Raw genomic sequence first — 27819 nt, 5'->3', positions numbered from 1 at the left:
ACCGCATTCCTTGCATTTATGCTGTACAATTTCTCTAACTCTTGGTTTATCCAGTGTTTATTACAGTAACATTGCCACAAAAATGTATCTAAAAAAAAACCAATACAAATACATGAAAGTATTTGCCGGCGACGTCTGTCACGGCGCCGTGGCGTTGAACGGCGGCGCCCAATCGGGGTACGTATCCAGTGAGAACAATGGCACACCCCACGTGCTGACCGCCAATAGGACGGCGAGGAGGCCGATCACGTTGGCGCCCAGCCCCGCCTTCACCTGGAGCCACGGGACGCCACGGAGGTCAAGGTTGGGGTTAAAAGAAACAACCGATAAAGTGGCTGGGATGTTTGCGATTCTCACCATGTCTGCGGCGCTGAAGTGTCCGTAGGCGAAAACCACGGCGTTGGGAGGATTGGATGCCGGCAGCAGGAAGGAGAAGGACGTGCACAACGTGGCCGGGATCAGCACGGACAGCGGGTTGACGTGGATGCCTTCGGCCTGCGCCGCAGGAGGGAACGGTTGTGATGGTTGACGGGAACGTTCCGAACGAAAAGAAAAGAAACATTAACACCTCCACTTAAATGCAGTGTAGCAGTGTTTGCATGAAGGCATCAAAAATGTACGTGTGTGTGTGTGTGTGTGTGTGTGTGTGTGTGTGTGTGTGTGTGTGTGCGTGCCCACCAGAGGCGAGAGGATGGGCAGGAATATGGTGATGGTGGTGGCGTTGCTGGCCAGCTCGGTTACCGTGGTGACGATGATGCAAGCCACGGCCACGGTGGCCAGCGGGGGAAGATCGCCCAGAGGGGACAGAAGCTCCGACACCCACCGCGACAAACCCGACTCCTACACGGACACACACCGACACGCAACGGGCACTTCATTCACTTCATTAGGTACGGCAAAATATCATTCGCAGATATCACCAAATGTTTTTTTTTTTTGCATCAGTGTTCCCCTCATGAATATGCAAATGAGCCTTAATGAGGCTCAAACGAGTCAGACTGGTTGTGTTTGCTCACTTCCTGCTGGGAGGCAGCGCACGGTGAGCCCGCTGCCTCCCTCTAGTGGAGCTCAATTGAACTACACGCACACACACACACACACACACACACACACGACAAACAAATCCGCGAGTAATTGACGCGCTCGCCTACAAAAAAAAAAATCATTCAATGGTATTTATTATACCAAAGCACATAAGTTGTGAACGTCACTTAGCTTAATGCTAATACATAATGCAAAACATCATAGTCAGGCTTACAAAACGAGCGTCGATGTTGTGCTAGTTACAGTAAATAACCCTTTCGGCAAACAGATATTTGAAGACAAAAAGTGCAGCAGCACAAGTAGCCGGCTAAAATAACAATACTCGCAAGCATATATTCCTTATCCTCTGTGAAAATATCAAATAAATCAATAAAAAAATGCATATTAGTGCCGCTTACTACGTTTAGAAACCATCTTCTTCAAGTTTATAATGTATATATACTGTATGTGTAAAACCTACAGCTCTATTGTGTAGGTTGTGCGTGTTGGTACCAATATCTATCAAGGGATATCAACATCTAGTCCTGCACAACAGAGCTGTAGGTTTTACACTGCCCCCTGGGGGCCAAGGCGCGCACACCAGTAGGTCAAAGGGCGTTGAAGCACGAAATCATCATGCAAAAACTGTTTCATAATGTTATTACTGTATGTTTTAATAAAATACAACATTGTAGAGTGATATTTTTCAGATTTAAAGAAAACAAAAATACCCAAAGTATTTTTGTTTTTTGGAAGCTTGGAAAAAATTGTTCTTAATTTCAATGGGCAAAGATGATTTGAGTGTATTGCGTTGCGAGTGTGATCATGGAACAAATTAAACTCGTCAAGGCGTCGCTGCAATTGCGTTAGATGGCACGAGATGCCAGCAAAGCGCCGCTTTTGTCGAAAGGAAGCTCCTCAACTTACTTCAACGTAGTTCCTTCACACCAAGATGGCGCCAAAGTTGGCCTTTTATTGCTTTGGCCTGAGCGCAAAGAGTTTTTCAGCGAATATTAGAGATTAGCCAAAAAAAAAAAAAAAAAAAAAAAAAAAAAAAAAGAAAATCTGCGAATGCCGTGCCGCGAATTTGCGGGCTCCGCTGTACGCACCTTTGTACCTTCGGCCAGGGCAAAGCCTCCGCCCACCAGAAGGGCCACTTCCCACGGCATGGAAGCCTGGAACTCCTCCCAGGTGATCATGCTCTCTGGAGAAAGACACATCATCAACACCATCTTCCTCACACTCTCACATTTTTCCATGTTTTTATGATCTGGGTTTTGACCATATTTCCGAGAGGGTCCGTAGGCCGGGACCAGGAAGAAGAGGATTCCCAGGACGAGAGCCACGGTGGCATCGGTCACGTAGTCGGCGTGACTGCGCGGGGAAGACGACCGGCGTAAACGATCAATCGTCAGCTTGGGAAAAAATGACCCGATATCAAACTGAGATCTCACCGAGGGAAGAAGGAGGCCCAGCCCGGAAAGAAGCCCGGAGATCTGGTCAGCCACAACAAGACCATCAGGAGGAAGACCACCTGAGTGAACATCTCCTGACCACTGAGCACACGGATGAACGCATGAACGGATCATCACGGGTGATGCAATGAAACATTGATGTCATCAATGAACGATTACTTGATGATAGTAATGAATGAATAAATGAACCCATGGAATGAATGGATGAACAATGACATGACTGGATGAAGAGAATAAACGCACCGTGTTCACGTATTAGCCTACTGCAGGACACGTAAACGAATGAGTGCTTGCTAAGATGTGAACGAATGAACAGACAACCGATAATAACATTGTTTAAATTGATGACATCAATTAAAACTTCATCGGTGTTACACACTCACAAATTAGGAAATGAATGGATGAATGAACAATTGATAATGACTGGATGAACTGATGATGGCATGAATAAGTGCATTGGTAAAATGAATGTATTGTATTGAATGGATGACGTTACGGCGAGTCTACTGAATGAACACGACTCTTGGCCTTAGTAGGCCCAACTTAGCAAATGAATGAATGAATGCGTGAGTGAGTGAGTCCTCACCTCATGGGGCCAAGCGCTCTGTACTCGTCTTGGATGACTTTCCTGCTGGCTTTTTCCCTCTCGGAGAGCTCTCCTCCGCATCGCCACAGCGACCGGACGCTGTGTTGGATGACAGACCGCAGCTGAGTTGCTAAGGCTAATGCTAATGCTAACGTAGTTGACCTAGTTGACTCACTCTGAGCCAATGAAGAGCCAGCAGAGCCACGCCCACGTGAGCAGCAACATGAGGACGCTGATGGGCAAACACAATGCCAGCCACTTGCCAAAGTTGATGCAGTTGCATTCTGGGTAAGTCCTCCACGATAACGATGACGGCGGAACACGAGGGGACTTTGTGATCGTCTTACTTGAATATTTAATACGTGTGACGACGGGGACGACTCACTGACGAAGATACTCGGAGAAGATGAGGTTAGGCGACGTTCCCGGCAAAGTGGCGATGCCGCCGATGTTGGAGGCGTAGGCCACGCCGATGCACATGGCCTTGCCCACCATCAGGTCCCTAGGGGGCGCTGTCGCACACGCCGCCTGCACGGCCACCGTTCAGGACATGGCTTTTATCAGATACTGTCGTGGCGGGAAACATTCAGCCCCCAGAAGGCAGTTGCACTTAGCGGAACGGAATTTCGTGAGTAGACCCACAAAAAAGTTCCCCAAAACACACAGGAAGTCTGCTCTTTCTGTTCGAAGAGCTCATTTTTGGTGTGTATGGAGGTCCAGCCCTAAGGAGACGCATGGATGTCTCCTATTGGCAGAAATCTATACTGCACACTATCTATACAGTCAGGAACCACTCGGCCAGCCCCTCTCCCGGCTCGCCTTCTCACGTCACCGCAACGCCGAATGCAACGTTCGTTTGCGTACCTGCTAAAGCCTTCCTAATTACACAATGATCGGTTTATGCCACGGAGCGCCACCTGTGGCACGTGGTTGCCGGGCCCTGCTTTAAAGTCTGTACGCTTGCCCTGAGTCCTCTGTCCGGCTTCCCCGAGCTAAACCACTATTAGTAAAGACTATGAGAGCAATAAAAGAAGCGGTAACGTGAGTTTTTGCACCTGAGTGGCATCTGATGATGATGATGATGATGATGATGATGATGAGGATCTTTCTTCCGGAAGTTTGTGGTCCTCCCTGCGGCAAAGAGAGAGAAACTTTTTGTTCTTCTGGATCTTCTAACATGACAAGGAAGAAAAACTGTAGGAAAAAAAACAACACCTACCCCGAACCTTCATTCTCCTTCTCAACATGAATCTCTGCTGGTGACACACACGCGCGCGCACACACACACACACACACACACACACACACACACACACACAGTGCAATTGAATACCTCTATTGTCGGAAATCATCTCATGGCAATCAACAGAAAAATGAATCATCCAGCGGTGCGCCTGCCACACAATAACTAGCGCAACAGCAGTCGGGATTGAAATTAATGCAACGGCGCTGCGACTGCACGATCCAGTGGGAAAATTGGCGTGACATCGGTGGAAGTTTGGTGCACATACCAATATTATTCAAGATCATATTTTCCCTATTTTTCCAACTTCTCTACACAGGTCGCCGAGAAAAAGCACAACAGCATTATTCCTCAAATAATGGACGCCGTATCCCAATGAGTCGCCGGGTGCTTTATCCACTCCATAAACGCCTCCCTCGAATAAGGCGTACGAAGTGTAATCCCGTCAGTCTATGAACGCGATCGTTGACACAGTGACATTAAAGCATGAACGGTTGAACCCATTTGCTAATCAAAACCGCAACGTCAGTCAACAGTCCTTCAGATGAATTCAAAACAACCAGCAAATGGACTTGTGCTCTTCCATGTTGACTTGAAAGCATTAATGGGTGAGCCCATTTGCTAACCAAAACAGCAAACAGTGATTTCAAAACACTCACTTGAAAAACTAAACGCCTCCCTCAAATAGATGTATCCCACTGCTTGTTTCTAAGACAGACTTTAAAGAAGTGCTGAAAATTTGCTGAGCCCATTTAAACTATGTTGCTAACCAAAACACCAGCACAGAGCCAAGCAGTCTCTCAATGAGCTGCCACCTACTGTACATCATCCACTCGAACAAATAAAAACCTCCTGTTTCCTATTTCCACCAGGACAAACACGGGTATTAGGTGGAATTAAAACAGATGCTCTCAAGTCCATTTGCTAAGCAAAACAGCAGCACCGAGTGAGGCACGTAAACCCCTCCTCAGATGAATTTTAAAAAACACCCACTTGAAAACATTAGCGCCTCAAACCAATATGCCCTTGTATATCAACCATAAAGCTACTGCCCCCGCCACCCGACCTCAGATAAGTGGTAGAAAATGGATGGATGGATGGCTGGACGGACAAAATCTGTTGCTCACCAAAAAAGCAGCACCCATATTATAAAAGCCCCTGTCGCAGTATTTTAAAGAGCTGTAAGTGGAGCAAAATAGTAACAGTCGATGTAGTTTGTCTACCGTCCAGTTGCAGGCCCCGGTCGTCGCGGCCCCGGCGGGGCCCCTCGCCGGCCAACCGCCCGCCCCCGTCGTCGGCTCGCCGGACCTGGCGGAGGACGGCCTCGGCGATGGGCATCACCATGGTAACGGCGGAGGTGTTGTGCACCCACATGGAGAGGAAGCCGCAGCCCGACATGAAGCCCAGTGTCAAGAGGGCCGGCTGGACGCCCACGGCGCCGACCAGACGGAGGGCTGCCCTCCGGTGGAGACCCCACTTCTGGATGGAGGTGGCCAGGCAGATGACGCCCACCAACAGGAAGTGGAAGTCCTTGAAGTACGCCGTCGCCACCTGTTGGGCAAATAAAACGATGCAACTACAAATTTGTCGATTGTCGATTGTAAAAAAAAAATAATAAATAAAAAAAACTCTTGGTATGCAAATTTGTATGTGGCCGTGGGGCAGGTATAATTGAGCTAAATTCTGCCTGGCAACAGGTGATCATGACCAGAAAAAAGAATTCCAGCATTTCTTTGAATGTACCGTGTTATCTGTGCCAGGTACACACTCTCTGTACATACTCTTTCTTACGTAAACTATCAGAAATAATCTTATGTTCATTGTTTGACATAAACAATGTAAGAAGGCTTAAGTTCACTGTTTTACATTTGGTGTCTTACATACATTGAATCAAAAATATGCTGTCTTGAATGCAAGTTCACAAATTCAGTCTCGCATACACTGTCAGAAAGCACTCGCTTACACGCACGGACATCCCAAAAGATCTTATGTTGAGTGTTTTACATACTCCGTCAGACAAACAATGTCTTACAGAGACCATCTTCTTATGTTGTTGTTACCTTGTCTTTATGCTCACCGTCTCACATACATTTGTTTCCAAAATGTGATTTGATGGTGGAAGTGACCTGCGATGACGTCATGATGCCAAAAGCGGGAAAGAGGATGGCGGGCAACATGGCGGTGACGGGCAGAGGGATGACTTCGGTGGTCCAGAAGACAGCCATCAAGAGAAGGACGAAGGCGCAACACGCCTCCTGATGTGGAACGGGAATGAGCGTGCTTGGCAGCGTGGGGAATCCAGAAACATTCCTTTCTGCTTTTCTTTTCTTTTTTTTAATGCATCAGCATTAGTAACAGTTTTGCGAAGTCCGGTCGCATTCCAAATGCAGTTGGAATCATTCACTCCTTCTTCCCAAACGACTACAAAGCGACTTTTCAGTGAACATTTTAGGAACTATCAAAAGGTCTACTATATGAAAATCTCCATCCAGGTCTAGCGATTAGGGAGTCGGGAATGAGTGAATGATTATGAACGCATTCCCGACTCCCTGATCACTACAAACAGACTTTTCAGAATCAGAATCATCTTTATTAGGAATTTGTCTCCGGAAGTTGGAGTCGCTCGAGTATGACAACAGACGGTTTTAGGAACGATCGATATAAAAATCTCTGTACAGCATAGTTATTAGACAGTAACGACGATGATGTCGTCACACTCACTTTGGTGGCGATCACGAGAGGAAGAGGGAGCATCAGCGGCGGCGTCACCCCGATGAGGAGCGCGCGCCGATAGTTCCACGCCACGCTCCGCAGCTTGCTCCACATCCTGCCGTCCTCTTCCTCTTCTTCACTTCTTCCCGCCACTCGTCACAGGTCATGAGGTCACACACACACACACACACTTTGAAACAGTTCCCAGGGGTTTTAACGGCATATTTATGGCACGCTTTTGTTCACATATTCCAAGCATCAAGAATTTGCCGGCCTTTTTGTGGTCCCGAATGCGACGTCACAACTATTTCACAAATCGTCCGAAAAGTCAAGATGTAGGCATGATTGAAGTTCCCACTTGATGATCGGCAGGCGCTGCAGATGAACTAACGCAAAGCGTTTGCATTCAAAAGTGCATTTCTTGCGTCATACGTCCCCCTCGAAAATGCGCAGACACGAGCGTCGCATCTTACCTGAGGTGTCGTCAAAACGCCTTTGAAGCTCCATGTCGTCGGTCGCGCCTCCGTTCGGCTTTTCTCCTTCTTATCTTCCAGTTAAACAGTTGCCAGCTCTCGGTGATCCCGATGACCTTTGAACTTTGTCCGCCGTCTCCTAAGCTTCAAGAAAGTCAGCGGACGGCCCACGGGCTGCGCCTCGGCCATGTTTACCCAGCAGGCGAGGCGTTTTCTGCGGTGGATACGATCTCGTTAATACACTTTTGGAAACACAATATCTTAAATGCACCACATACGCTTTAGGAAAGAACAATCAACGTCTCTTGGAAATAGAAACACATGCCGAGACGGACGGCGGGCCCGGGCGGCGGCCCGGCTTAGCTCGCGCGACAGCCGCCGTCGTTTTCGCATGGCGACAACGCGCATCCTCGGTGTTTGTCGCGGGAGAACTGCTGTCAAAACTCACACGTGAGAAATTGGACTTCAATTTGCGCCGCTTTTGAATTCACGCCGACTTGGCCTCAGCATCGCCATGGTAACCGTGATGGCGGGCGTCGTCGTTTCGAGCGCGCACGACGACTCGCGCTGCTGCTCGTTTTGACCTTTTGTCTTCTTTTTTGGGTTGGCACATTTTAAATGTCGACATGTAAAGAAAACCCAGAAGACCTGAAAAAAAATTTAAAGTGACCTAAGAAACAATTCCTCTCATGACCTTATACCAAAAATATCTAAATATCTTAAAAATAAAAAAAATAAAAATAAAAAACACCAGAGACCTACTCACCTAAAAATGAAGTATAAAAAACTCCTCAAAAAATTACCTTTAGAAAAAATACCAAAAGGAATAAGCCTAAAATATAAAGTAAGTCTAAATATGCCCCATGTAAAATTATCCCCCCAAAAATATCCAAAGACATTAAAAACTAAAAATTACACAAACAAAAATACCCAAAAAAACAACAACTCTAAAATCATTCATCTTCCGTTCCGCTTCTCCTCACGCGGGTCGCGGGCGTGCTGCAGCCTATCCCAGCTATCATCGGGCAGGAGGCGGGGCGGGGCACGCCCCCAACTGCTTGCCAGCCAATCGCAGGGCTATTTAATACATTAGAAGAAGAAAAACAACAATCATGTTTTTTTTGTAATAGGCTGTTGGTTATACAATTTTGGGGGGAGAAAGAAATTATTCCATTTGGGAATAAGTATGGAAAATAAAATGTAGAAAAAAAAGAAGAGTTGTCAATACTTAATGCATGTGTTATGTTTGCAAAAAAAAAAAATTCTAAATAACCTCATTTTGATTGCTATTACGGGGCGCTGTGTGTACGTTTAATTTTTCCCCTTTAAGAAATAAGGCTATAACATAACAAAATGTCTGAAAAGTGAAGCGCTGCAAATACTTTCCAAATGTGTGATTTATGGTTTATGCACTCGTGATTTCTTAAGTTTGCTTTTTTTATTTGCATACATTTGTAAAAAATTCAAAATAACCAGTCCTCAAGCCTGGAGTTTTTTGTGTGTGTAGACTCTTCGCCCCCCACACACATTTTGGAATAAAACTAGAAATCTTTTAAAAGGGAAGTGCTGTGAATACTTTATTGACAGAACTTTAGAATTTGAATTTCGAGGGGGGGTGAACAAATGTAAGCCATTCTTGAATAAAATAGGAAGCAAAAATCAAGTGTGATTTGACATTTCTTTTATTTCTTCCATGTGAGGTTACAGCCGGCAGGAGTGCAGAGGTCAAACACTTGCATATAATCGGAGTGGCTAGCATGCTAATGAGAACTAAAGTGACGACGCGAGCGAGGTTGCCATAGTAACAATTCGAGTGAAACTCCACGAGAGACCTCTGGATTGTGTTTATTTGCCTGTCGTCATGTTAGCTGCTAGGCTAGTAGGTGGAGCTACATGCACCCAAATGTTAGAATGCTAACAGGCTAAATGAGATGCTACTACTGCTACACATCATCATCTTCATCGTGAGTCCAGCTCAGGGCAGCAGAAGAGACGAGCTGTCAATCAACAATCAAACACGAGACGACAACTAAAAGCGCTACATTGGCGACAGCCATGAAAACGTTCAATCTCATTTGCATAATTCGGTGAACGTTCAGGAAGTGGCGAAAAGATGCGGGAAAAGACATTTATGCAAATACGCAGCTAGCATCAGAGTGTAGTGTTTGAGGAGCAATTGTCGTCGCCACAAAGATGCTAAAACATGAAAGTCGTGTTATTTGGTGGGGGGTAAAAAAAAGCGTAACTTCCACAAAGTCTTTTTTTTATTATTTAAGGATTGAGTTTCAAAAGTTGTAATAATACAACAAAAGATATTGTAGAGAATAAAGTTTGATTTTCTTGGGGAAACAACTTGCAGTCTTTAATGACGCCCGGAAGTGTCGGAGTTTAGCTTTGGAGGAACGATCGTCGTTGTCGTGTAACAGACGCTAACAATTTCAAACATTTGAAAAGTCACAACAAATTAAAAAGATAAGTCATATTTTAGTTTTTAATCAGATTTAAAAAAAAAAAAAAAAAAAACTCACATATTCAGAACAAAATGACTTTTAATCGTTCATGATGTCCCGCTGGAACGATCGTCATTGTTGTGTTTGGGCGTAACGTTTGACATTTTTGGATGCAAAAAGTCAGATTAATAAAAAATGTGGGTCGCAAATTTACACAAAGTTTAAAAAAGGTAATTTGTTGAGGCAAAATATTTTACTTTTGGGGAAAAAAAAAAAGAGAGCCTGAAGTTGTGTTTTGGAAAAATAAATTTAAAAAAATATCTTGCACCTATCAAGAAAAAAGTCAATTAAAAAAAAAATATTTAAAGAATAAAGTCGATTTTCCAGAATAAAATTGAATTAAGCATGAAGTCATATTTTCCAACTTGAAAGATTTGAAATAAACGTTTAAAGCAAACATCCAGCTAGCGTCAGTTTCACTTTTCAAGGAATAATTTTTGTCAACGTGTAACACGCAAATAAATTAAAACATTCAAAGAGTCTTTTTTTTTTTTTTTTTTCCAAATTTAATCTCTTTTGAATAAAGGTTGAACTGCTCGGAAAATGTGTTATATTACACACAAAAAAAAAATACAGGAAAAAGTGGTACTCCGCCGGGAACAAATCGGACTCGATCAACGATCGTTGCTGTTCTGTAGCAGACGCAAATCAATAAAAAAACGAGGAGGACTGACAAGACTAAATCTAAAGATCTTTGGAGAGTCCCAACAAAGCCAAATTCAGACCCGACTAAACATAAGACAAAACCGACACTAGACTTGATTTAGACGTTAGCAATTCCCACTAGATTCTTAGTGACTCAGTAGTCAGAACTAAATTCAGACCCGACTAAACTTGGGAATGAATCAACACTGAGGCTCGACTTGAGTTGGCCTTCGTTCACTCTTGACTGTACGCCAGGACTTGGCGTCTTAATCTTAAATTCAACAGTCACACCTAGCTCTACTCCAAATTCAGACCCCACTAAACGCGAGACCAGACTCTACCAGGACTTTCATGACGAGACTCAAGAGTCAAATGTGACGCTACTCCAAATTCAGTAGGACTTTGACACAGCAGTAAGACCGAATTCGCGTCTTAAGTCCGGGCCGACTCAACTTGGGAGTCAACCACGAGGCCGGACCGCCTTTCCGGTTCTTCCGTTTCCCGTACGAACAGAACCCGATCCGACCCGCCGAGCGTAAGACGACGAATAGGAAACGGCGGCTACTCGAAGCTCCCGAGCGGTCCGAGGAGGCCCGTCTACACGGGGCGGGCGGGAGCCGGCTCGTCAAACATGGCCGCCTCCTCGATGCCTCGGGCAAACAGTTGGATCAGCTGGCAATGCACTCTGGGAAACAACAACAAGCAGTCTTCAGACACACACAAAGGGTTTCTGGCACAAATTCCGCTTTTGTTACACAATAACATCACATTTTTGGAGGGATATAATAAAAAAATACGGGAATTAGAAACAAAAGCATTTCAGTAAAAAGTTTGAATCCTAGAATTTTATATATAATACTTTTTTTAATACAAAATTGTATATTTTCTGGGGGGGTGGTGGTTGGAATCTTGAGAGAATAAAAAAAAATATATTTTTAGGTAAAAACGTAATTTCTGGATTCATAAAACAATATAATTTTCTTTTAAGAATAACGTCATTATTTTACAACGTAATCAGATTTTCTTTTTAGGACAAAAGTCATATTACAAGAATGAGGAATCTTTACAATAAAGTATCTTATTGTAAATTTTATGAGAAAATAAACAAGCCAATCAAAAAAAAAAAGTTATTTTTTGACAATAGTTGTATTTGGTTATCTTGCGAGAATGAAGTAAAATATTGAAGTTAAAAAAAAAAGACTCAATATGACAAAGTTTAAATAATTTAGATATTTAAAAAAAAAAAAAAATTTAATATCTTTGGCTTACAAAAATGTTACTTTTCATGAGAAAATTTTTACTGAGTCACCACCAATAAGATTTCTTTAAAGAATGATGTTTTTGTGGTGGAGCAAAGATTGTAATGTTAATAGTTAAATGAACATTTGAAGATTTGAAATTTTTTGCAAAAACACTTAGTATTCTCTCGAAAAAAAAAGAATTATTTTTTTTTGACAATAATTATTTAGAAGGGAAACGTCAAAAATTGCCACCCTTCAAGAATCTTTTTTCAATTTTATGATTGTTACATAAAACAAATTGCAATACAAACTTGATTTTTTTTAAATGCGAATAAAGTCATTTTGGAATTATTAACACTTGAATTTCACCAGTTTTGAGGTAGAAAAAAAAAAAGTAAAAAAATTGTTTGGGGGGCTGGGTAAAAAAACAAACCAAAGTTTTTTTTATATGCATTTTTATTGAAAATAAAATGAGTTAGGTTAATAACTTGGAAGCGGCGGGTCACCTGACGTCGATGGCGGTGTGCGGGAGGATCTCGCCGTCGCAGTTCCAGCTGCTGAAGGCCGGCGCGCACCCGCACGCCGGATGGTCTTGGCAGATCTGGCCGAAGATCTTCCGCTTCCCGTCCAGCAAGTCCAGTTCCTGTTCCGAGTCGCTGCGGCAGTGTCGCGGCGTGAAGCGGAAGCGCCGCACGCGGTGCACCTCCACGAAGGACAGGTCGAACTGGGGGCCAGACGGCGACGACGGAAGTGAAGACGGAGGGCTAACCCTTAGCGAGCGATTGCGGGCAGGAGCTCACCTGGTCGTCCTTGCTAGTGTGACGCAGGAGGTGCCGGAGGAAGTTGAAGCGGGAACACTTGCGCACCAGGATGAGGTCGGCGGTGCCGTCGGCCAGGTGGGCGGCGGGCGAAAGGCCTTTGGGGCTGCGGGGGCACGCGCAGCTCATGCTGGCCGCGTTGATGGCCAGGAACTTGCCTCGGATTGTCCGCCAGCCGCCGCCGTTTTCTACATCGGAATCACACATTTTTTGTGCTATTAGGATCTCGGTGCGGCGTTCCTCAAGGCTCCATCCGCGGATCCCCTTCACATATGGATGTAAAGCGAGTAGACTGGACGATTCATCCATTTGATCAATTAATCCCAATTTTTGAATCAAAATGATTTGTTGTCTCCCCAAAAATATGTTTCCCTCTAAAGTTTTCCGTCACTAAAAACCTTTTTCTAAAAATATATATAATAAAAAAAGAAATCTTTAAAAACACCTTTTCTTTCCTCCAAAATTACATTTGATTTCACTTTAAAAATACAACTTATTTTATTTGTCCTTTTTCAAAATCCATTACCATTATGAAAATATATAATAATATTCTATGAATTTAACCACGTTTTTTTTTTGCATATCCCTCTGCAAACGTTTTCCATTGTTGCTTTTTAAAATGGGTTTCAAAACCAGACCTGGGCGTGACCTACCACCGTCATCCTCGTCGTGTTCCGTCTGGTACACGCCGGCTCTCTCCGACAACAGTATCCTGTTGTCCTGACAAACGGAGCAACTGCAAAGGAAAAGCAAAACATTGGTGTTCAATTTGCGGAGGTTCCAGCGCAACGCTTTGAAAACCGAACCTGGGAAGCCTAATTTGAAACCCCCACGACTTGTTCGAAACCCCAATCTCACATTGGAACACTACTTCGGAGCCGCATCGAAACTCTAGGCCTCGTCCGCACGTGTCCTCACCCGGATCGACACCTGGCCGCGTCCCTGGGCGCCCCGGCGACGCCGGCGGCCGGCAGGTAGGACACGGTGCCCTCGTAGTGGTGGTGCGTGAGGAACATCTTGAGTCCTGCCAGGTCGTAGCGGGCGGGGCCCATCCATCGCTTCCTCTCGCTGTCCGTCAGCACGTCGCCGTAGAAACCGTACCCCAGCAGCGACACGGAGTAGCGCAGGAAGGTGTCGTCGTGGTGCACCGAGCACACGTCCATCGGCTGACTGTCGCCTGGCAAGTTCATTGCTTAGTTACATACTCAGTTACTTGGTTAGATGAAGGTCACATTTCTGTTTCTGAACAGGTGGTGCCCGACTGACCCACGATGATGTGGAGGGCAGAGGTCACGGGGTCATTGGTGCCCACTGTGGCGAAGCAGATACAATCTGTGGAACCTGAACGATAACAACAAAAGAAAAATAAAGGAGGAGCACTGAACTATACTAGCCACATCTACCATCCCTAACTAACTAATGTAACTATGAGACAAACCAACTTTCTTTCAATAAAATCCCAATTTAATTTTTTTTCTTTATTTGGGTTATCTTTGTCTGATAATTGCACGTTTGATGATCCTAAACATTCAAGTGGGGAAACTATGCAAAAGAGGAAAAAAGAAAATAATTTTCAGAAGAGGTCAAATACTTTTTCATGGCACTGTAACTAACTAACACACCAACTAACTCAGCAAAACAGAACCTTAAGAGTCAAGTAACTGCCGAAGACCAGCAAAATAACGAACCAACTAGCATACTGTCTTGTTGAAAGGTTGGCTGACAAACCAACCAAGCGACAAAATAACTAACCAACTGGCATACTGACTGACCAACTTACAAACCGTCTCTCCTGCTGACTGGTCAGCAGACTAACCGGAAACAGAAGCGTTCGAGCCGGCCGGGACCGGAAACGGAAGCGTTCTGTGCAGTCTCGACGTGTCCATCGAGACGCGCAACTGTTGCGGCGGAGAAGATCCGCTCAATTGTCAAAATAAAACACACTGACACGCGAATTGCAATACAACAAAAATGATATAAATTGGTCATTCTTTCTCTGCGGCCCGGTAACAAATGCCTCACGGCGCGGTACCGGTCCGCGGACGACTGCTGTAATGGATGCTAACCAACAGAAACACAATTCAGCTAAATAACAACACTGGCAACTAACTAGCGACGTCGCAACTAACTAAGTAGTATAGCAAGGTGTGACCTGCAGGTATGATTCCGATGCGTAGCGAGCAGGCGATCAGCGCCTGGTCAGGCATGTCGACGCCCACGCCGCCGTCCTTCTGCGTTCGCCACACCAAGCCGTGGACCATCTCGCTGAACATGCCGTCGCCGCCGACGCACACCACGCTGTTGAGGGAGCAACGCTACACGTGAGCGCTCGCACGCTAGCGCCAACCGTTGCGCCGTCGGCCCAACCGCTAACTCACCCGTCGCACTTCTTTAGCTCCGCCTCATCCCGCAGGTGATCCCGAGCATGGTTAGCGTACTCTGTCACTTTGATAACACAGACACACAAACACACTGTGTTAATGTGCACATGGCAAAACAGGTTTTAAGGTGCATTTATCGTCATGGTAATGTATTTTCACCTAATTGTTGGGAAGGAGAAACCGATACGACGGGATATGACTATCGGTAGCAGCCTCCTCAATCGATACAAAATGTGCCATGAATCATTCTATACATCGATTGTAGCATTGTGGACCAGCTACGGCGAGGCTAGGAATCGGCGGCATGAGGCTTTAGAGTTTTCACAGCTCTCGCGCTGCACTCCGTACGTAGCGTACGTTATGTTTACAACCAGTAGCGACACGACTACATTTTTCAGTTGCGTCACTGTTTTCAACAGCAAATAGCTCCTTGAGCTACTTTTGTGGTCACAGCGATTGGGGTGGGGCATCATTTGAATTGTAGCAATTCTGATTCCAGTTCCAAACGATTCTCGATTCCAATTCTTTTAGGGTGCTGCGTCAAAAATGTTTGCATGGTTTAAATAAAGGGTTTCCAAATTATGGCCATCCATTTTCTTAGCAGCCCGCAGCGTAGACTAAAATGAACATTTGACACGGCCCATGTCGTTTGCCTGTGTTGTGCTGCAGTACATACTTTCTACACTGGGTGGCGAAGGAGGAAAAGGAAGTGGAGAAGAAGAATGTTTGTTCTCTCACTTCTTTGTTTTCAATCAATCAATTAATTACACACCATTATCACGTCATCATGGCGCCTAACCTTGTGGTCGCCTCTGTAATGAGCTCTCGAGTTCTGTCTATGTTTTTGTGTTTTTCGTTCGTCTTTGGAGACATTAAGGAGTGTACTCCGGACGCAAATGGTTGCTATTAACAGGAGTTTAGGGACAATGACCTCCTGGCTAATATCAAAAATTTGCAGGTTGATGACTGTAGTTGAGTGTATGACTGGTATACCAATAACGTGTGTGCTGATGCCAGCGAGGGCGAAGAGCGGCGCCACCTTCTGCTGGTAGACGCGCTTGGCCTGACGTTTGCCGCCGTACGGGTTGATGTACACCAGCAGCTTTGAGGGTCTGCTACCTGCAACAACACCACAACATCACACGCAACCCTGTGTGTGTGTGTGTGTGTGTGTGTGTGTGTGTTGTGGTACATACTGATGGCTGCCAGCTGCTCTCTGATGGTGCTCACCCAGCGGCGGCACAGCGCTACCTGGGGACAGGCGAAGGTGACGTCAGCGCACCGCCAGCGGTGCTGTCGACACCTCTCCACGTACGACACTGCAACGCAACGCCACACAACGCTTGTTCAGCCGAGTGTGATTTTTTATTTTCCATTTTATAGCCAGAAGTGTAAAGCTGCCCTTAATTATTAACCCAACATACCTAACTGTCCAACTAACTAACATACTAACCACCAAACTTGATGGCTAACTAATGAAGTGGATAAGCATTTAACATTACTTTTACCCTCAAGAGTCTTGATGGGGTGTAGAGCGAGGCGTTGGGGGCGGGGGGGAATTTTTCGAGTTCTTTCTTGGATTCTATCGTGTTTCTCGCCTTCTTTATCAAATGGCCGACTATCGGAATTTTCTGTCGTATGGTATAAAGAGGGTTCAACAAACAGCAAGGCGTATCGTTTTATTAACAACTCAAGACAATAAGTCTCTCGGTCTGCTCGGCAACACTTGAACAAGTTGGGGCAACGTCAGTAACATCCTGTCAAAAGTCAGCCCTTCAAAATAAAAACATGTCAGGATGATAAGTTTCACCGTGCTTTCTTTGGCCCTATGGTGGCTTATTTAGGAGTTCCATTAAAACTATTTTATCCTTGTTTATTTAGTGCCACTGTTAAATAAATATGTTCCTTCAGGACCCACCGGGACCCTTTCTAGATCTGGCCGTCCGACCGAGCTGAGAAACCGGGAAAGAAGGGCCATGGTCAGAGAGGTGAAAACGAACCCTATGGTCACTAAGGCGGAGCTCGGGTGTTCCTTTGCGGAGATAGAAGAACTATTCAGAAGGTCAACCACTGCTAACGCACTCCACCCACCAATCAGGCCTTTATAGTAGCGTGGCCAGACGGAAGCCACTTCTCACAAAACGCCACATGGCAGCCCGCATGGAGTTTGCCAAAAGGCACCTTGGGGATTCTCAGACCTGCAGAAACAAAATTCGCTGGTCTGATGAACCCAAAAGAGATGTTTCTGGCCTGAATTGCAAGCGCCATATCTGGAGAAGAGGCGGCACTGCTCATCACCCGGCTAACACCATCCCTACTGTGAAGCATGCTGGCGGCAGCATCAAGCCGTGGGGCTGTTTTTCTGCTGCAGGAACTGGGCCGCTAGTCCGCATAGAGGGTCACATGACAGCTGCCAAATAAAGAGAAATTCTTCAAGAGAACTTGCTCCAGAGCGCTCCGGAACTCAAACTCGGGCGTCGATTCACCTTCCGACACGGCAACGACGCAAAGCTGCATAGCTGTTGATTAATTTCATAATCGATTAGCTGTCAATTAATCATGGCCCCCTCCGTTACCATTTAGGGATGTCAGAACACAACCTTTCCCACTTCTGATCCGATGCCGATATTGCAGCCTTGAGTTTTGGGCAATACCCAAACCGATTTCAGCAATAATCATACATAATTGACTTATTTTGGAGTATGGGAAGTTAGAAAAGGCTTGATCAAGTGATAATACTCAAGAGAACCATGGGTTGCATAAAGTAACTGCTGTGCACGTCTTGACCTCTGAAGGGCAGTGTGGAGCAAGCAATACATTGTCATAAAGTCATTCTTCGAAGAGTTTGAAGAATATATACACACCTGTTTGTATGCGTTTATGTACCAATATTTATTATTCGGAGAGCGATAAGCTATGTTTGATGCTAATTTGCATTAGCTTGGCAATGGTGTATTTCCCCCTTCCCCATTACGGTATGTGTTAGCTTTGGACTAGCAACAAAGACAGAAACTAAGTTATTTCATTGGTACAATTCTTTTGTTATACGTTTACATTTATAGCGAGCTTCAACTGGACTGTCAATAAACAAGCAACATTCCCTCTTACTCCTTGCGGCCATGTTGGACAGACGAGCTGGAGCCCAGCACGGAATGGACCGCTCGATAATAATAATAATAATAATAAGAGTGGTAAAAGCAGAGATTGGAGACCCAGACGCCCCCGTTATCATTACTGAACGTCTAACGTGTGCCGAGCGTGGCGGCGTCAAAGATTGCCGATGTCACCTGTGAAAGAACGCCTGCGGTGTTTGTCTTCTCGCTCCCTGATCTTCTTCCAGCTGCCATCTTCTCTGCCGCCCTTCTCCTCCTCCTCTTCCTCTTTGTCCTCCTCTTCCTCCTCACGCACGCTGATGATCTCTGACACACACACGCTGTGACACGCGTCTGGCACACACACACACGGACGGACAAGCCATGAGTACAAAAACTGTTGTTTCCTGGCGAAACAGCCACGTGACGTCATGAACTTCCTCCGTTTCCCGATTGCGGAAAAAAAAATGTACTCAATTAAATAAATACAAGTCACTTGGCTACTAGCATTCTAACAATAACTATCATTCAAGTTCCAAAGAAGAAAGGCCATTTAAAATGATTTGTCGGGCACTAATATTGTCATTTATAATGGCGGGAACAAACTGTGTCACGCGTCGATCGGAGGAATGTCACCTGACGTAAGAGTCCGACGCACGACCCCCGCCCGCAATCGTCAGGCTCGCTGCAGTCAAGTCTGCCCCAAGTTGCTCATTTAATGCGGCTTCAATTACGCTCATATTTCATGCTGATGACATCACTCTGTAACATGTGAGGCGTGCATTATGCATGACCAAGTAATGGGTACGGTTAAGCTAATGTTTTTTTTTTTTTTTTTTGTACTGTGGGAAAGGGATATTCCTGCCACTTGACAGCTACTGAAAGTAACTCAAAAGTTACTTTTTCCCCAACTTAGTTACTTCTGAAAAACATGCAATGGCTACGACACGTTCCCAAATGCATACATATTCATATCTCACAAGTAACAGCTTTTATTGTGCGCTCTGCGACTGCAAAATGGCAGCTTCAGCTCCCAGATCGCTCTGGTGTATGGCAACAAGATCACATTTAAAGGGCAAAATGCATGTTCGTGGCAACAACGAGGATTGCTCGCCAACGGTCGCCAGCCGACGCTCGGGTGCAAACAAAGGACGCGGACCAAGAGCCGAGCCGAGATTCGAACGCCGAACATGCTAACCCCTATCTCGCCATGCCGTCCTCACATCGCCCGTTTGGAAAAACAAACAAACAAACATGACGTTTGGCGTTTCTTCGTCAGTCACGCGGCGTTTGCTTTGAATGGCTTTCACGGTCAACTGGTTTTCGAACTGATCCGCTTACGTCAACTAGCCACGTGCTGCTAGTTGACGTAAGCGGATACCGATGAAAAGTTGAAGACGGAGCAGTGTTGTCTTCACTTCAATGTCTTCTCGGCCTCGATGGCGTTTGGCGTCGACACGACACGAATGTTCTTTATTGGTCGTGTTTTGTGCCACGCAGGCTGTACTCGCGTGTCCGTTTGGAGGGACAAAAGGCGGTCGGGTTGGGCTCTTACTGGGTCTGAACGGCTGGTACACCGGGCTGGAGCTTCGCCTCTTCCAGGCGAGCAGGGACCGGCACAGGCTCACTTCGTAGCCGACGTTGCGGACGCGTAGCTCGGACGAGAGCAGCAGCCTCAGCGGCCTCTCCATCCGTCCGCCCGTGCTCAAGGCGACTTCCGTCCGGCCACGTTCTCTCCGTGAGCCCCCCCACCCCCGGACCTGAATCGGGCTCGATGGCCGCCGGGTAGCCGATCGGGCTCAGCTTGTTTGTTCCCCAGCCGCTGTTTCCCGGAAATGGGAGTGGCTTCATGGGGCGTTTGCGTGCTGGCGAAAAACGCACACATTGTGACGTGAAACATTTAACAGCGTTTCCATTGACATTTGTCAATTTCTTACATTGACGTGAGGTTTCTTTCCCCCGACCTTTTCGCATCATTAGACCTTGGATACAATACATTTAAATAATCGTGTTCGACAGACTCCCAAGAGTAGCTTTCGTGACCTACACATTGAATGTGTGTAACGCTTCGATTCAAGCATTTTCCCAGGGCACGTGAAAGCGTCTCCTCACAGGAGGGCAAATTACAGCCCGCGGGCCACTGAAATACGCTACTCAAATTAGCTGCCCCCGGCCCCAAATTGGTTCATTGCAAATAAAATTAATCAGAAACGCCATTTAAAGTGACAACTTACTGTCTTAAAATTGGTTAAAAAGTGTTCCTTTCTCTCTGAAATATATTTCTATTTGATTTATTTTAAAACAAAACATTTGTAAAATAAAGGTTCCGGTATTATTAATACATTTGTTCTGCAAATGTAAACGTGGCCGTTGAGCACAAGTTTGTCCACTCCTTGGCATATATGTACAGTCATTCATAACCGTGAGAAACTTTCTTTTTTTGAAAGTTTTCTGGTTGATTTGCACACTTGGAAATGTTTAAAATGTTCCTAAGAGTTCAGCCATTTAACTGTCATTCTTACTGATCAATTTTCAGGTTATTTGGAGATCCCCGTTTAAATCCCTTAAAAAGCGTTTAAACATTTACGTACATATATTTGTCTTCTCCGGAAAGTAAATCATTGCTCGAGACAGCACTGTTTCCAGATTGTGAGGTGATGTTTAACACATTTTTGTTGAGGCAAACAGAGGTCACATGATCGGGATGAGAGGGATTATTTTAATCTCTCATGACAGGTCTTTCCTTCACCGTGATTGGCCCAACTGCAACCTCCTCGTCCCATTTCGCACCTGCAATATTCAAAGTAGAGAGAGAGAGAAATGTAAAACCAACACCAGCAGACTGTGATATGTTTCCTCAACTGAGGGCCACAGTTGATTTGGTTTGTTTCCCTCACATACCAGTTGGCGTTAGGGGACCCTGGTTTGGTGTCGCTCGGCGCCAACTTCTCGTCCCGCAATCCGTGTCGCAGCAAGAACACGCTTCGTGGACGCCGCTCGCCTCGGTCCACCTGTCCCGAGATACAGTACGAAGACACGCACGCACGTAACTAAGTTACATTTTTAGCATTCAATCCTTTTGATTACAATTTCAATTTTGTACATAATTTCCAGCAGAGCTACAAAAACATTTAGTGCCTGCGTGGGTTTTCTCCGGGCGCTCCGGTTTCCTCCCACATCCCAAAAACATGCATGCTCGGTTAATTGACAACTCTAAATTGCCCGTAGGTGTGAATGTGAGTGCGAATGGTTGGTTGTTTGTGTGTGTCCTGCGATTGGCTGGGCAACCGGTTCAGGGTGTAACCCCGCCTCCTGTCCGATGGTGGCTGGGATAGGCTCCAGCACGCCCGCGACCCTTGTGGGGATAAGCGGTTCAGAAAATGGATGGATGGATAGTCACCACCTAGATCATTTAATCCATGTTCTAAAAAAAATAATAATAATACATTAAAAAACTTTTTGGCTGGCATGTTGTGCATTATGGACAGCAAAATTCAATGAAACAAAATTTGCTGGTAAACATCTGGCTGTTCGATTACTGAATGGGTTATCCAATACCCAAATTCTCACAAAGATTGTGGTAGCAGCCTGGAGGAAAATGTTTTTTTTTTGGGGGGGGGGGGGGGGGGGGGGGGTGGAGTGTTAAGTATAGTATCCTTTCCTGCTACAGGTATGTTTTATTTTTTTACAGTGAGGTCAGGATTTGGTACCACTACAAATATATACAAACCCTCTGCTACAGTGTGTGAATGAGCAGGAAGGGGTCGTTCCATGCTGTATTCATGGAAACTGGGATGTGGGAAATTTGAACCATGTTCTCCATTTATGTTAGATTGAACCACTGAGGATTTCTTAACGTCCAAGCGGGGTATTTCTGAATTCCCATCAGTCTGGAATGCAGCATGAGGATTAGCATCCAGGGTGGGGGACTAATGGGGGCAAGCGTGACGGGTGGCGTCTCACCCGCCGGCGAAGGAGCAGGCCTTGTCAGCGGAATCCACCACCGCAGTCAAAGCCGTTGCCTTCAGGTGGCAGGTGATGTAGATCTGAAGAAGAAGCACCAGAAAGTTTTCGGGTCCCAAGCTCACGGGGGTCATTGTGAAACCAGAAGCTGCAGTTCAATCGGGAGGTCTACAACGCGACGGTCTCACCACGCCTCTGTCGTCCTGCTGGAACTTGAAGGCCTCCACCTGAAACCGCAATCGGTCATCCTGTGAGCGAGGCAGGAAGCGAGAGCTGGAGCCCGTCACCTGACTGTCAAACAGGCACCTGAACGCACCACAAGAAGGCCGTCAAGTGGGCAATGGTGGGAAGTAACCGAGTACAAATACTGGTTTTTGTACCTTCAATAGCGAAGTCGGAATGGTTGGTTAAATTGAAATACACAAAAAGTGACTCCAGTCCGTCTCCTAAAGAGCAATAGCAAAAGGTGGAGGTGTGTGTGCATTTTAACAAGCGGAAGGGGCACCCCCCCCCCCCCCCCTTGGGACCTTCCTGTTAGGCCGCATTGTGTTACTTTTTTTTGACTGAGTGACCGACTGACTGAATGTACGTTTACTTAAACTACAGCGTGAGAGTACTTCTGCCACCTCCGCGAACAGGTAAATTAAAAAAACACCACCACCACCAGCAGACGCACCCGTTGTTTCCCAAGAAGGAGTACCGAGGGACCGTGTCGATGTTCCTGACCACGGTGGCCACGCAGTCGTCCACCGTCACCCTGAGGGGCGTGTGGTGGAACTGCTTGACCGAAACCTCAAACTTCATCATGTCGCCCAGCAGGAACTGAGAAGACGGCCGGGCGGACTGCCAGTCGTCTTGAGAGAGGACAAGCGTGAGCATCACCTTAAACAATTTCAGGCAGAATCTAAAAAGGTACCCACCGCTCATCACTTTGAAGGAGAAGTAAAGGCTTTCCTCAGAAGCTTTGGAGTCGCTAAACGGGGTCCAGGTGGGATTCAGGAAGCCGCTGCTCACATCGTGCTTCCTACAAACGCAAAGCAACGTTGAAGTGGACACTGATATTGACTTATGAGTGCGGCTAAAACTCACAGCAGTGGTACAATGACTTATGTGCCCAAACTTACGACTCTTTGAGTTACTTCTCATCGCTTGGTGGTTTTTTACAACCCCAATTCCAATGAAGTTGGGACGTTGTCTTAAACATAACAACAATACAATGATTATTCAAATCATGTTCAACCTATATTTTATTGAATACACTACAAAGACAAGTTATTTAATGTTCAAACTGATCAACTTGATTGTTTTTAGCAAATAATCATGAACTTCGAATTTTATGGCTGGAACACGTTCCAAAAAAGCTGGGACAGGTGGCAAAAAAGACTGAGAAAGTTGAGGAATGCTCGTCAAACACTTGTTTGGAACATCCCACAGGTGAACAGGCTCATTGGGAACAGGTGGGTGCCATGATTGGATAGAAAAGGACCTTCCCTGAATTGCTCAGTCATTCACAAGCAAAGATGGGGCGAGGTTCACCTCTTTGTGAACAAGTGTGTGAGAAAATAGTCCAACAGTTTAAGGACAATGTTCCTCAACGTACGATTGCAAGGAATTTAGGGATTTCATCATCTACGGTCCATAATATCTTCAGAAAGTTCAGAGAATCTGGAGAAGTCACTGCATGAAAGCGGCAAGGCCCAAAACCAACATGGAATGCCCGTGACCTTCGATCCCTCAGGCGGCACTGCATCAAAAAACGACATCAATATGTAAAGGATATCACCACATGGGCTCAGGAACACTTCAGAAAACCAATGTCAGTAAATACAGTTCGGCGCTACATCCGGAAGTGCAACTTGAAACTCTATGCAAAGCAAAAGCCATTTAGCAACCACACCCAGAAACGCAGCTGGCTTCTCTCGGCCCGAGCTCATGAAAGATGGACTGATGAAAAGTGCTCTGTCGTCCGAGGAGTCTGCATTTCAAATTGTTTTTGGAAATTGTGGACGTCGTGCCAAAGAGGAAAAAGAACCATCCAGACTGTTATGGACGCAAAGTTCAAAAGCCAGCATCTGTGATGGTATGGGGCTGTCTTAGTGCCAATGGCATGGGTAACTTACACATCTGTGAAGGCACCATTAATGCTGAAAGGTACATACAGGTTTTGGAGAAACATATGCTGCCATCCAAGCAACATCGTTTTTGTGGACGCCCCTGCTTATTTCAGAAAGACAGTGCCAAACCACATTCTGCACGTGTTACAACAGCGTGGCTTCGTGGTAATAGAGTGCGGGTACTAGACTAGCCTGCCTGCCATCCAGACCCGTCTCCCGTTGAAAATGTTTGGCGCATTATGAAGCGTAAAATGCGACAACGGAGACCCCGGACTGTTGAACTGCTGAAGCTGTACATCGAGCAAGAATGGGAAAGAATTCCACCTACAAAGTTTCAACAATTAGTGTCCTCAGTTCCCAAACATTTATTTAATGTTGTTAAAAGAAAAGGTGATGTAACACAGTGGTAAACATGACCCTGTCCCATCTTTTTGGGAACGTGTTGCAGCCATAAAATTCTAAGTTCATGATTATTTGCTAAAAACAATAACATTTATCAGTTTGAACATTAAATATATTGTCTTTGTATTCAATTAAATATAGGTTGAACATGATTTGCAAATCATTGTATTCTGTTTTTATTTATGTTTAACACAACGTCCCAACTCCATTGGAATTGGGGTTGTATTTTTATTTTTTTTACCTTGTGTTGCAAGCGAGCTTCAGATGCCACCCCTCAAGTGAAGATTGATTTGATAAATGACAAAATTGAGGTCATGGACTGACTTAAAGGTACCACCGTACAGTTCTTCAGTTTAATAGAGTCTCACCTCTGGTATTGACACTGGATGCTGACCGTGAAGTCTCTGGTTCGGACGATGGGCGTGTTTCCCAGAGGAGACGGAGTGTACTGCAGCGTGAAGACATAGACGAAGGTGTCCTCAGACATCTGAAACAGTTTACAGATCAGCTCACATCATCAATCCATTGTTTTCGTCAGATCTTGATCACACGGGCCCAGAACTTCCTAAGCATTCCCAGGCCAGCTGTGAGACATGGTCCCGAGAGCAAGTCCTAGTTCTACCCTGAGGCCCTCCCTGGGGTTGGACATGGTTGGGAGGACCTCTGCAGGGAGTAGCCAGAGAGGCATTTGCAAAATATGCCCAAATCTTTATGTGCAAGAGCTACTCTGAGACCGTCCCAGACAGCTGAGCTCTTCATCCCAGACACCTTACGAATGAAAAGTTACCTAAAGGTTTCTGAATGTAGGTGAGGGTAGGAATGTCTATTGACTGGTTGATCAAGGTAAAGCTTCAAATCATACATCATTCAATCATTTTCCTGAACTCATCCAGGTCGGGACTGTAGCATCTACACTTACCTGTGTATTCCCAGGCCAGCTGTGAGACTGTCCTTCCAGCGAGTCCCAAGATTAGCCCCTAGGCCAATAAATGTCCCATTTAAATTAGAATTGGTATTTTAACAGTCCTTTTCATCGTGCTGTTCACATTTTGATGTAGTGAGACCAAGACGACACCGAACAATCGATCAACCATATTTCAAACAGAATGCTCTTGGAGGGAAGTGGCCATTGAGCTTACAGTGTCACCAACAGGCTGCAACAGAGACACAGAGAGACTGGAAGAGTCCCAGAAAGTTTTAAAAGTGGACGTCCTTTGGAAATGTATTTTTCGATTCATGGATCTAACACCTGCTGTGAGTTTTGCCGTTCAGCTCGTTGTTAGAGAACAGCAAGTTTTGTTTCAGTAAGCACTGAAACATTGAACAGTTGAACATGTGCATTCAGTATACAGACGGTCAAATCAAGTTCACCTGTAAGGTTATACCACATTTCAGATTCTTCCTGATATTTTACCCCAAAGCCCAATACTGTATCCAAAACCTTTTGGTAGTAGTAGTGTATCTCAAATACCTCCAAGGCTACTCCCTGAGGGGGTACTCCAGGCATGTCTACCTGGAGGAGGCTTTTGGGAGAACTGGGACATGCTGGAGGGACCAGTAGGACATGTTAAAGGGACTGCAGTATGTCTGACAGTAGCTCCTTCACATGTAAAGGAGCTAGTGGAGGTGGCTCGGGAATCTGTTTCTGCAAAGCACCTGAGTGAAGGCTACCTCGGTATATGTCAAAACTTCGAAGTTTTGATCCAGGAGGAAACTCACCAGCAGCTGGCTGCCGCACCCATGCAGCTCCGAATCAAAGATCAGGACCAGGTCTGCAGTGTCTTCCCCGGTGGCGGGACACCCTCCCAGCGTGACATCCGCAGCCTTGACAAGTTGACCGATCCCAAGGAGGTCTCGCTTGGCCTCCACCCGAATTGAGTTTTCCCTGCAGACGACCCGAACGCTGTCGGGCACCTCCGGAGTCTTCGGCTCAAACTGCGGAGGGAAGCGGGGCTCCTCCTTCACCGGGGGATCTGGAGATCTCCAGGACAATGGTTCACGGAAGGACCGCTTCTCTTGGTTCAATGGAGGAACGGGTAGACGAGCTGGACCTGCATAAATGGATTGATAGACAACCGTTAGTCAAGTTAAAGCATGCGGTGGTCTCCAATGAAGATGGATGATGTGACTCAGGTGCTTGCTTTGACAGGCTTTTTGTACAGTGGCGGCGGCATGTGACTTCGGCGAACTTCGATGGCCACGGGTGGCTAGGTGCCGTCTTTGTACCGTTTGAATCGATAACACAATCAAATTTCCTGGAAAGTTGTCATTTTGGAGGGAGGGGGATTCTGTCCGACAGCGACAATATACAAGTCAATACTGTCACTTTAGAGTTGGGGGAGGGGTCAATTGAGGCCCTTTGCTTTTTCAGGATTACTACAGGAAAGTAATTTTTGGGGGATTTAATTGTGTTCTTTGAAAGCAATGTATTGTCCAATCAGAAGGAGCAACTGGTCCCGAGCGTTTTTTTGGGGGGGAAACAAACAAACAAACAAACAAACACGCACGCACACACACACACACACACACACCAAACATTTTAAGAAATTCTAGGACAAATAAAGATAAACGAGTGCAACAACAAATCTTACAGGACTGTCGATAACATAACCGCTTTTAGCATGGTTGAGCCCACCGTTTGCGTCCCGATCAGCCGGGATCCTCCGAAGCAATCACGTCTTTCAATGTCGCTAAAAGCAGCGGAAGAGGTTCATCAAAGACCACGTGATGGCTATAAAACCAGGAAACTGTAAAAAGCTTTTCCGTGTCCGCTTGTAAATGTTTAATTTAACGTACAAAATGTCATGAAATATTAACATTTGTTCAATTTATTAATGAGGACGTTGGAAATGTTCACCTGCTGCCTGTTGGACCTTCGGCCTCCACTTCAAGTCCTGAGCAGAGGCTATTAATGCTAATGCTAAGGCTACACAGAAAAGTGCTTTGTTCGTCGTCATGGTGATGTTGTTCCGCTCGATCGTGTATTCCTTTCGGAACAGACAGAGCCGAGCAGCAAGCTAGCGAACTCAAAATGATTTCGTTAGTCGACTCCTCCGACCGGGTGATAGCGCCGCTTTTCCAGCTGCGCCTCGTTCACCTGAGGAACTCGACAGGTACGTGAAAGCAGGTGGATGCTGCATT

General features: G+C 45.7%; 3 protein-coding genes across 8 annotated transcripts; all 3 read right to left on the bottom strand.

The window, feature by feature from the left end:
• Nucleotides 1–39: 39 nt before the first annotated feature.
• On the bottom strand, nt 40–9044 carry slc13a1 (solute carrier family 13 member 1). Of its 6 annotated transcripts, none has more exons than XM_061772417.1 (14): nt 7049–9044; nt 6454–6582; nt 5551–5878; nt 4304–4340; nt 4140–4215; nt 3470–3612; nt 3260–3379; nt 3085–3183; nt 2478–2579; nt 2306–2397; nt 2133–2227; nt 679–840; nt 358–495; nt 40–273 (listed from the first exon to the last, which is right to left on the bottom strand). In XM_061772417.1, exons 1-14 carry the CDS (start codon nt 7151–7153, stop codon nt 139–141), a joined length of 1761 nt encoding a protein of 586 aa, XP_061628401.1. In that variant the 5' UTR covers nt 7154–9044; the 3' UTR covers nt 40–138. The 6 variants fall into 6 exon arrangements, with proteins under 6 accessions (XP_061628401.1, XP_061628402.1, XP_061628398.1 ...); XM_061772418.1 differs by having other exon boundaries at nt 4304–4337; XM_061772414.1 differs by having other exon boundaries at nt 2133–2397; nt 7049–7229; nt 7513–9044.
• A 132-nt stretch (nt 9045–9176) lies between these two features.
• Nucleotides 9177–20051, bottom strand: LOC133477572 (ceramide kinase-like). Its single transcript, XM_061772419.1, has 12 exons — nt 19755–20051; nt 18395–18553; nt 16304–16426; nt 16101–16226; nt 15105–15171; nt 14879–15024; nt 13993–14067; nt 13645–13903; nt 13380–13462; nt 12709–12914; nt 12415–12632; nt 9177–11352 (listed from the first exon to the last, which is right to left on the bottom strand). The coding sequence occupies exons 1-12, from the start codon at nt 19888–19890 to the stop codon at nt 11265–11267; spliced, it is 1686 nt and encodes a 561-aa protein (XP_061628403.1). The 5' UTR covers nt 19891–20051; the 3' UTR covers nt 9177–11264.
• Nucleotides 20052–20554: 503 nt separating this feature from the next.
• On the bottom strand, nt 20555–27819 carry LOC133477671 (zona pellucida sperm-binding protein 3-like). Its single transcript, XM_061772687.1, has 9 exons — nt 27536–27819; nt 26398–26729; nt 25047–25165; nt 23083–23186; nt 22839–23016; nt 22351–22468; nt 22163–22245; nt 21101–21210; nt 20555–20989 (listed from the first exon to the last, which is right to left on the bottom strand). Exons 1-9 carry the CDS (start codon nt 27633–27635, stop codon nt 20919–20921), a joined length of 1215 nt encoding a protein of 404 aa, XP_061628671.1. The 5' UTR covers nt 27636–27819; the 3' UTR covers nt 20555–20918.

Source organism: Phyllopteryx taeniolatus, chromosome 5 (assembly GCF_024500385.1).
Source record: "Phyllopteryx taeniolatus isolate TA_2022b chromosome 5, UOR_Ptae_1.2, whole genome shotgun sequence".
In the NCBI taxonomy this organism is placed as follows: domain Eukaryota; kingdom Metazoa; phylum Chordata; class Actinopteri; order Syngnathiformes; family Syngnathidae; genus Phyllopteryx; species Phyllopteryx taeniolatus.
The sequence above is the reverse complement of the archived record's forward strand: the minus strand, read 5'-3'. Positions and strand labels throughout refer to the sequence as shown.